The following is a 9161-nucleotide window of genomic DNA, read 5'->3' on the forward strand; positions in this document are numbered from 1 at the left end:
GAGCCGTGTCATGAATGATCAGCTGTGGATGCAGACGCCGCCTTATTGCCATGTAAACTGTGTGCAGACCAATTAAAAGTTCAAAAAGATGTAGAATGTTCTGTGTATGTAATACTTTAATATTTCAGGAACACCTTTTAGAAGGCAGATCGACAGAATACACAGGCATATACTGTACCACTCGTACATACGCATGCCATTTTAAAATCACTTTAATGGGGTTTTACTGGTATCAAACTTTGTCCATTGCATTTTTTGACAAAGTGCATTTGAACTCTAGTCAAAGTCAACTTCACAGGTCAAAGTTTACTTCTCATCACAGACATGGCAGAAGGCAACAGTGCGACAGTGATATGAATGCAGAAAACAAGTATGCTACATTAATAAACTGTTCTAGGCGTATTGGTACATTTCGGGTTATTTTTAGCCCTCTGGAATAAATCTATCAAGTGTTACAGATACCAATATGTCGTACAGGATTTTATGTTAGCCATGTTCATAGGTACGTTGCTTGCCACAAGAGCCGTTTGATTGATCTAGTCTACCGGAAAATACGTCATGAACCCAAAGCATTGTGACGCTACTATATTATTGTAGATCACGCTAGATTAAACTGATACCAATAACAATTTGCAGTCAGTTCAGCAAAGCTAATTTATTTACGGCGCAGCTCAAGTGAGCGTGATCCCGCGCTCAAGCACGTGCCACACAACTCCTGTTGGCACGTGCCAACGTCACTAACAGGAAAACCCTCCAGAACTCGCGCCAATGACGACAACCCCCCCCCCGAACGACCGTCTCATTGGTCAGTGCTGGTGCCACGCAAACGAGCGGTGCGCTCCGATTGGATTAAGACGTCCGCACGACCCCGCCCCCGCGGGGGTCCGTTATATAGCCTGACGCGCGGCTTCCGCTTTCTTCTCCACTCCGAGACCGCAGCGTCCCGTCCGGACAAGACAAAAGACTCGAGCAGCCATCATATACTCGCAGGAAACATGGCCGGACCTAGAGTTTTCTTTGACATTGCTGCAAATGGAAATCCCGTCGGCAGAATCGTTATGGAGGTAAATGTGCGCCGTCGTGTTGCGGCCGTGATTTTCCTCTCTGCTTCGTCTATCGCGGATTAACCGTTCGAGTTGGTGGGATTATGTAGTCTGCGTTTAAACTCGGATTGTTCCTGTTTTTTTTTTTTGCGCAACAATTAGTAATTGTGCATTAACGCTTGAATAACTACGTTAATCTTCTACATGTCTGCACAAGTTTGCACGCTGGAGACGCGGAACTGTTTCCGTGTATCGGCCCGCTGGGTCTGCTGCGGTAAATCGAGAAGCGCTTAATTACAGTGAGACTGGGCTGGGCCGGGCCGGGCCGGTACACCCGCCTCGGACGTGCATTTCGTGGGAGGAAACGCGAGTTAACGTAGTTATCCAAGTGTTGAACTTGAGATCACGAAATGTGACCAGACGTCTTAACGTTTAGGAGATTGGGCGCCATTTTGAGGGTTTAATGGTCTGGCTGGGTGGAACTAAATGGTCGCCGTCTAGATGTTTTAGTTCGGGCAGCTGGAGTCCAGCACTGGTGTAAGATGAGGGCAAATGTGCAAACGCATCTTGAAAACGTGCATCTACGAATGCGTGTGGTGGCTAGACGTGCACCGTGTGGCCTGAACTTGAACGTGTGCACATCTTCCGTCGGCCGCAACGGCAAACTCGTAACGTTTTAAACGAATCAGCTTCTGAAGGAGAACTTGAGTTAAGAGCGAGTAATGCGACTCCCGACACACACGGTACTTCAGTGACTCCGTGTGGAGAGATGCGGCTTGGTTGGGCTTCCTGGAGAAGATTTACTATCGCAGTTTGACCGAAGTGCGCAATGGCGAGCGGACCGCGCCTTTGTTGGAGCGCGTTGATCCGGGAGCGCAGGCGGCCCACCCGCCCCGGTGCCGCTCAGTACGCCGCTTGGGTTGACGTTTGTGGCAGATCTGCGTTAATTAAGCTGTATTTGGAAAGCCGTGTGTCTTGCGGCGGAAGCGTTTTCGCTGTAGCCGCCGCCAACCTCTCTCCCGGCTCCGTGAACGGAGTCGTGTTCTGGAAAATGGCGGGTGGGGGTGGGGACTGGGTGGGACGGCGAGGCACTGCGGAGATTTCCTCGCAGACGACTTGGCCAAACCCCAACACGCCCGATGAGCTAGATATAGTTTCTGTTGGCTTTTTATGTGGGAGGGAACTGTTCGCTCACTAATAATCCGGTAGGACTGTGCGCAAGTCCGAGCACGTGGTCGGCTTCCTCCTTGGCGCTGCCCTGGGTGGCACACGTGATGGCGCTGTCCTAGTGGCATCTACCGCACGACCGGGTTTTTTTTTTGGCAGTGTGGGCCCTGTGCACTTACCCAGCGGTGGGAACCGGTTGCTTGTTGTATGGAACCAGGCATGTAGGTGTAACCAGACCAGCTCCTGCAAGTTCTGTATGCAGATGGACCCTCCCTGACTGTATGGGGTAAAATGTTTTTTGAAGCGACACTTCAGTGTTTAAGAGGATTCAATAGTGCTGTGTTTATTTTGCGGTTTCATCTGTCTTGTAAGTGGGTTTTTTTTCTCCCCCGTTTGAATCAAATGCATTCCTGATCTCTTAACTTTCTTCTTTCAACAGCTAAGAGCCGATGTTGTCCCAAGAACAGCAGGTGAGATTCTTCGGTTGACATGTCGACATTTTGGGTTTAAATGATCGATGCCCGTCAAACGGTACAAGACGCACAAACTGTTTTTTGTTTCAGAGAACTTCAGGCAGCTGTGCACAGGCCAGCCAGGGTTTGGCTACAAGGGGTCCTCTTTCCACCGCATCATCCCAGGCTTCATGTGCCAGGTATCTCATGCCACACCCCCATCCTTTGGCCCCGCCCCTAACCCTTTGCCCTCTGCTTTCCCTTCGATTTTATTATTCATTAGTCACATTTGGTGCATTGTAGTGACCTACATGGAGAGATGAGTTCATTTTACTCAGGACCCTGGATTGGGGACTCCTGTTGCCTGAGACTATATAGCAAACTCCAGTTTCACTCTTGGTCTGAATTTCTCTCATGGCACACAGGGTGGTGACTTCACAAACCACAACGGAACCGGTGGCAAGTCCATCTATGGCCACAAGTTTGAGGATGAGAACTTCACCCTGAAGCACACTGGTGCTGGCTGCCTCTCCATGGCCAATGCTGGACCCAACACCAACGGCTCCCAGTTTTTTATCTGCACAGCTAACACCAGCTGGTCAGTAACTACCCATCAAGCCCCTTTCTGAATGTGTACCCTTTCAGTGTAACTGAATACGGTCAAGTTTTCTTGGGGGTGCACTATTGCCTGTCTAGTGGATGTTACTGTACGTGCTTGCTTGATTTGGGGCCAATTTTGGCTTTTCCTTCTTGGAGCAAAGTTATGATTCTATTGGGTTTACCTACTAAACAAAGTACAGATCCATATAACTACGCCTTCTAACTTCACTGTGGGGAACAAAGGACTCAAAACTAAGGGAAAAACTGTAAACATGCTGCCTAAGGCAGGCGAGTGTCCTGAGTGATCTAAATTCTCTTTCCTCCAGGTTGGACGGCAAGCATGTGGTCTTTGGTCAGGTTGTGGAAGGCCTTGACATCGTCAAGAAGGTTGAGAGTTTTGGATCCAACAGTGGAAAGACCAGTGCCAAGATCACCATCGCCAACTGTGGGCAGCTGTAAATGCACTTGATCGCTTCACCACCCTGATGCCGTGTCCTTCAGACCCCTGATCTAGTCCCCTCCCAAATCCTGGCTTGGGTCACATTCCTGCTTACTTTTACACCCTCTAACCCATCCTTTAAATTCATCTGTTCTTTTGATAAGTTGCCTTTCTCAGTTAAATGTTTTTTTTTTTTCCTCCATTTGGAAACTGGCTTCCATTTAGCTTTGAGATTTGTCTATCAAAATATGGAAATAAAGGGGAACAATGAGCTAGGAAGCCTGACTTGAGCTTTTATTGTTATTCTGCTAATCTCATTTGAACTATGAAAAGATTGAATGTAAACAACATGAAAGATTGCATGTAAACAACATGGAGTTAAAAGCATTGATGCATTTATTTATAAGTACCAAGTTCATTGTATGCATATCTCTGCTTCTTCAGCCCATATGTGGCAGGAAGCGCTTTAATCATGGGCTCCATTCTGCCCTACGAAACAGTGTGATGGGGGGGGGGGGGGGGGGTAGCTCGGCACTAGTCTTTGCAGAACGTTGCGGTTTGTTTACAAGCCTGGCGAGCCGCTAACACTTGAAGTATGAAGTATCTGCTATTGTGATTGTGCTTTGAGTCTCGTTGGTGAGACATGGTCTTCTGTCACACGTTTTGGAATAAACCACACACGAGGTGCAGCAAAGGCACCGCAGACAACTGAGGGAGTCTTCAAAACTACTGCCGCTGTCTGTTCTCTTCATAAAGGTGAGATCAGGTCAGTTGCGTAACGAGTGCCAAAGTCCTGAAGCATATCGCGTCTTATGTTTATATCGAAGTTTTTGTAATTTTTTTTTTTTTTTTTTTTTTGTGCTGTTCGCTTGGCTCTAGTACATGACCGTATTTGTCAAACGCACGTGTGTGAGATGAAAACACCGCCAAGCTTCTCAGTCAGGCCAAGATAATTTCAATAAACAACTTGTCAAGTGCTCTCAAAATGGCACAGCAAAACAATGAAGATGAACAGAGAACGTTTTTAACCGAGTAGGCAGCCCTAGCCAGGCGCCCGGGGAGCAGTTGGCGTTAGGTGCCTTGCTCAAGGGCACCTCAGTCATGGCCTCAGGTCTGTGAATCGAACAGAATAAATCTGATCAGAGGTGTGTTGTGTGCGAGCGAAAGAGAGGAAGGATTGGGTGTTCAAGCGTGCCAGTGTGTATGATGTGGCTCATTGCTGTAACAGTAAAAAAGGAAGGTGAGGGAGAGTTCTTCAGGGTTGCTATCCGAACCTATAGTCCCTAAAAGAAATTGCGCTGCTAAATTAACGGCGGGATAATGGTTTTTAAAACTAGATTTTAGTAATTGAATCTGTAGGTAACAATAACTTTTGCTGCATCATTACAAATACTATGTTATATTTTAGGTACACGGAACCACTGTTAATATAGTAGAAGAATGAGTCTGTGAGAGACTGGTGGACCGTTTCGGGACCACCGTTCCCTGAAACATTTATTTATGTCATGAACAGCGTGCATCTGCTATAAATAACCACTAGATGGCACCTTATAGCAACCAAGAGTTGGGCGTATTCGTGCGTTGCAACATTTAACTATCGTCATGTGTCCGTTTTCACAGGACTGATCTTAATGATGTACAACGGCACTGCAAGGTTTAGAATAATCTCTGTAGCCAGTAAAGCGCAAAGCCTGTACTATATCTTGTTTCAGTACTCTTTGAATAGCCTATACAAAATACCCTATAGCTTAAAATAGAAAAATGCAGCACCACACAATCTTGCAGTAGCCCAAGAATGTAAAATCATATGTGATGTGGCTCTGTAGATGTTACTGAACACACTTGTAGAACACCCACAGCTGTGGAGTGACTCTCCTCCATGCAGTCTAAACCTGGCAGACTCCGAAGACGTTGGAGCTGTTGGTCTGGTGCCGGCAGTGCAGGCCCGGCCTACAGTCGCAGAGGCCCAGTTCGCGGCGGGCTTTTCTGCGGCCGGGTAAGAGGCAGAACTCGTCTTCCCGAGGAATACGCTGACATCTTCTAGTTCTCCGATACAGCACGCAGCACATTCCCTCCGCACAGTCGCTCGATCTGAGGCACTCACCTCTCTCCTGCACTGTGGCACAGGAACAGGAAATGACATCAGCATTAAAACGAGGGTAAACGTGAAGGTGTCTGCGTTCAACGTGCAGGTGGGCGCTTCCTAGCAGTGCTCTGCAGAAAGCTCCAATTTTTAACAACATAACATGCATGTCTGTGGCTGGAATTGGACACTACAGCATCACTGCCACACGAATGCTAAGTCCAAAACAAGTAGATATTCAAAGTAGGCAAATTAAATTATTCCTGCAGAGTAGAATTCTAGAAGTTTCTATGAGGCCCTTGTGCTACACATTTATAGTATTACAAAATATCAAACAGCACAAAATGACACAATGTGTTTGTTTTGAAAACGGACATCCTTTTAAAAACTGACAGCTAACATTTGTGGAAACAGCCATCTCAGATCTCACAGTAGAGGTTTAAGTAAAAGTCATTCACAAATACTCACATATATTTTCATAGTGGCTGTAGGGTTTAAACTCACTCTTACTAATGGACTACCAAACCCCCTAATGACAGCTGCACTGATTTGTGGTGGGGACCCCACCGTGGGACTATTTAAATACTACGGACATATAATCACACTCTGTTTAGTTTGGTGTACTATAAACACAAGCTATAATGTTTCATTATGTCATATGTAATAAACACAATTTTGAAAATACCTTTTAATCTTTTGAAAGAAATTGGTCACGTGTTTATACAATTTTTAAACAACTTCTGAACGGTTTCTGTAAGTCCACTGATTATAACACATTCCCACAACATAAAGGGATGTTGATATTATCAAATGGCGTTTTAAAAACCTTGTCAGCTCCTTGCAGCCACTGTGGAAGTTGTGGGGGGCAAGGTGGGTGGAACAGGCCAGCTGCCCTCCGGGGCGTTGGCCGAAGTGCCAGTGTGTAAGAGATTTCTGAAGTACACCAGACTCATTACCTTTCTCTTGGCTTGCATCTTCTGGTGAGAGCCCCGTCTTACCGCCATGACGCTGCCTCTTTTTTGTGCCTTTGCATCTATTCACCTGAAAGAGATACAGACACAGAGATACAGACACAAAGATACAGATATACAGATACAGAGACAGAGAGACAGACACAGATATACAGACACAGAGATACAGACACAGATACAGATATACAGACACAAAGATGCAGAGGTATAGACACAAAGAAACAGACACACATATACAGACACAGAGATACAGAGACACATATATACAGACACAGAGATACAGAGACAGATATATACAGACACAGATATACAAACACAGAGATACAGAGAGGGCAGTAGCTGTTTGTTCTTCCTGCGCATGAGACAGACGCACAATAAGGTGACTGTGCCTAACCAGCACTGACGTCCCCACGCGTCCTCCGTCACGAGCATACTGTGACCAAGGTCGTTTCAGCTTTAGCCTTTTTCTGGAGTGCGTACCTGTTCAAGAGTGCACTCTGGCCCGTCACGCCTGTGTTGCCGACGCTTCATAGTGTTGAGGATGCTGACATCTACTGTGGGAAGCTTCACCTCCTGGGAAATGTTGAGAACAAAACTGACCCAAGCTGGAGATTTTCAGCGTCCGTCTGTATTTTGTTATTTATTTAAATAATCATGCTCACATTTATTCACCTCCATTGAAGGCAAAAAGTAGCAAAAACCACACACGTTAATCTATAATTTGCTCTTCTAAATCAATTTTTAAAAGCTTTAAGTGAGAAACAATGAGCAGGAAATGAGATCTTCATCTTGCACACACATCCAGGTAAGTTCAAGTTCACTTTTAGTAAAGTGTGCGCGCATCAAGATTAATGCGTGTGCACGCATCAAGTCTCGAGCGTCTGAAACGGTCGCTCGCGCCAGCTGAGTACACATCAGCCTGCTTTACTCACGCGTCTGGAAGCAAGACATTACTATGCCTACTACTACATTATTACTACACAAAAACAGAACAGACATCTAAACCACGTCCGCCTCCCACTCAATTATGTATACATAATCCATAATCGATTAAAAAAATACATATACAGTATAGTTAATACTTGTATTACATAGTTAATACTTGTTTACATAGTAAATAAATGGTCTTACCTGTGGAGAGTCTGTGATTTCTTTAGATGAGCGAATAATATTAGACTCTAAGCCACTAGTAGCCGAGGTAACCCACAGCAGTAAAGTAACGATAAGAGTCCACATTACTGAATCTAACAGCCGTTTAGGGTCCCACGACACTTAAGCAAACGCAAACTTATGAACACAAGCAGAACCGGAACATTTATATAGGAGATCGCGCATTAAAGCCATAATGACATATTAGGGGCCCACGGGCGGCGGGGAAGATGAAAGATGAATCCGCCTCGACCTTCTACACCTGTTACACTTGTGAGACTCGCTATGATCCAAAAAGGCCTTTGAACCGAACCCATTAGTGAACCGCATCTGTAGACTCGGATGTAGGATGCTTCCGGTGCCGGAAAAGGTGATTATCTGCCCTGAATGTTGGATTGAGGGGAAAAAAGCCCGAGCCGGTATAGTATTTCGCTCTTATTTAGGCAAACTGGAACATCCTTGTCATTCTTATAAGCCTGCGATTTCCGAAAACTTACAAATGATCAGAACAGCTGCTAATGTTTTTTTCATATTGCCAAACGAACACAGTATGAACTAAACACGTCTCTCTTCTTCTTTTTTTTTGGCAAGATATTTCGGGCAAGATGAAAAGGGTTATTGTTCAGCAAATAAGATTTCCGTTCAAGACCAAGTTTCATAATCAGCCATGCGTTAAATACGGGATTTCCGGCAGCAACATCTAGGGTTACCTGTAATTACCTGTTCAAACAAGACAGCTCGTGGCGTTTTCAAAGAGAGGTTTTCCAGTCTTCTACCCGAAGCAATAGCACTATGAGAGAGAGAGAAACTCGTTAAAATGGGTTTTTGATTTAGCAAAACTATTACCTCTGTGTAGGGGAGGCTATTAGCGTGCATGCAGAGCGATTATCTCGCAGGTCTTGTGGTGCACGCGCAAACGCATGTGAGAGATAAAGTGTAAAGTAAACACAGGGCAGGTGATGGATGAAGGGAGAGTCTCCAAACCCTCGGGCCTTTGTGTAAAAAGCCAATCTGCATCAGAGAGACCACGCGCGTACGTGTGTGTTCGCGGGTGCCTGTGTTTTTTTTTGTTATGAACATTATATATTAATATTGTTGTTCATCTATATGTTCACCTGTTCATCTCCGTGTGTGTGTATGCTGAATTAGCTGAAATGGAAGAGGGCACAGGTGAACTTTGTTGCTCTATAACATTTTCCACTGGTGCTCTCTGGCTGAATGAATTAAACAAGGGCAATAGGACATTAGCCTGGACCA

The 9161-nt window shown here is 45.5% G+C and overlaps 3 protein-coding genes across 7 annotated transcripts in view; 2 read left to right on the forward strand and 1 right to left on the reverse strand.

Annotated features, from left to right (window-relative positions):
* The first annotated feature begins 905 nt into the window (after nucleotides 1-905).
* On the forward strand, nucleotides 906-3976 carry ppiaa (peptidylprolyl isomerase Aa (cyclophilin A)). The gene is made up of 5 exons (XM_076990369.1): nucleotides 906-1064; nucleotides 2650-2680; nucleotides 2774-2862; nucleotides 3088-3260; nucleotides 3589-3976. Exons 1-5 carry the CDS (start codon nucleotides 996-998, stop codon nucleotides 3719-3721), a joined length of 495 nt encoding a protein of 164 aa, XP_076846484.1. The 5' UTR covers nucleotides 906-995; the 3' UTR covers nucleotides 3722-3976.
* Nucleotides 3977-5163: 1187 nt separating this feature from the next.
* On the reverse strand, nucleotides 5164-8803 carry LOC143491408 (dickkopf-related protein 1). Of its 4 annotated transcripts, XM_076990368.1 has the most exons (5): nucleotides 8625-8803; nucleotides 7887-7906; nucleotides 7236-7328; nucleotides 6741-6825; nucleotides 5164-5817 (listed from the first exon to the last, which is right to left on the reverse strand). In XM_076990368.1, the coding sequence occupies exons 3-5, from the start codon at nucleotides 7284-7286 to the stop codon at nucleotides 5588-5590; spliced, it is 366 nt and encodes a 121-aa protein (XP_076846483.1). In that variant the 5' UTR covers nucleotides 7287-7328; nucleotides 7887-7906; nucleotides 8625-8803; the 3' UTR covers nucleotides 5164-5587. The 4 variants fall into 4 exon arrangements, with proteins under 4 accessions (XP_076846483.1, XP_076846480.1, XP_076846481.1 ...); XM_076990365.1 differs by lacking the exon at nucleotides 7887-7906; XM_076990366.1 differs by lacking the exon at nucleotides 8625-8803 and having other exon boundaries at nucleotides 7887-8112.
* The window catches only part of slc18a1 (solute carrier family 18 member A1), a 9570-nt gene continuing 8577 nt past the window's right edge, over nucleotides 8169-9161 (forward strand). The window contains exon 1 of one of the 2 annotated variants that reach the window (XM_076990356.1): nucleotides 8169-8274. The gene's annotated coding sequence lies outside the window, so the exon portion shown is untranslated. The other variant, XM_076990357.1, reaches the window with a different exon arrangement.

The sequence above is a fragment of the Brachyhypopomus gauderio genome, unplaced genomic scaffold, assembly GCF_052324685.1.
Source record: "Brachyhypopomus gauderio isolate BG-103 unplaced genomic scaffold, BGAUD_0.2 sc74, whole genome shotgun sequence".
NCBI classification, from domain to species: Eukaryota; Metazoa; Chordata; class Actinopteri; order Gymnotiformes; family Hypopomidae; genus Brachyhypopomus; species Brachyhypopomus gauderio.

Bases quoted from the DNA above. Each gene is read 5' to 3' on its own strand.
- ppiaa (XM_076990369.1), top strand. From the start codon at position 996: ATGGCCGGACCTAGAGTTTTCTTTGACATTGCTGCAAATGGAAATCCC. The intron at 1,065-2,649 runs GTAAATGTGCGC...TTCTTTCAACAG, and splicing joins TCGGCAGAATCGTTATGGAG to CTAAGAGCCGATGTTGTCCC. The intron at 2,863-3,087 runs GTATCTCATGCC...CATGGCACACAG, and splicing joins TCCCAGGCTTCATGTGCCAG to GGTGGTGACTTCACAAACCA.
- LOC143491408 (XM_076990365.1), bottom strand. From the start codon at position 8,780: ATGCACGCTAATAGCCTCCCCTACACAGAGGTAATAGTTTTGCTAAAT. The intron at 7,329-8,624 runs GTAATTACAGGT...AACATTTCCCAG, and splicing joins GAGCTGTCTTGTTTGAACAG to GAGGTGAAGCTTCCCACAGT. The intron at 6,826-7,235 runs GTACGCACTCCA...TATCTCTTTCAG, and splicing joins CAGAGTGCACTCTTGAACAG to GTGAATAGATGCAAAGGCAC.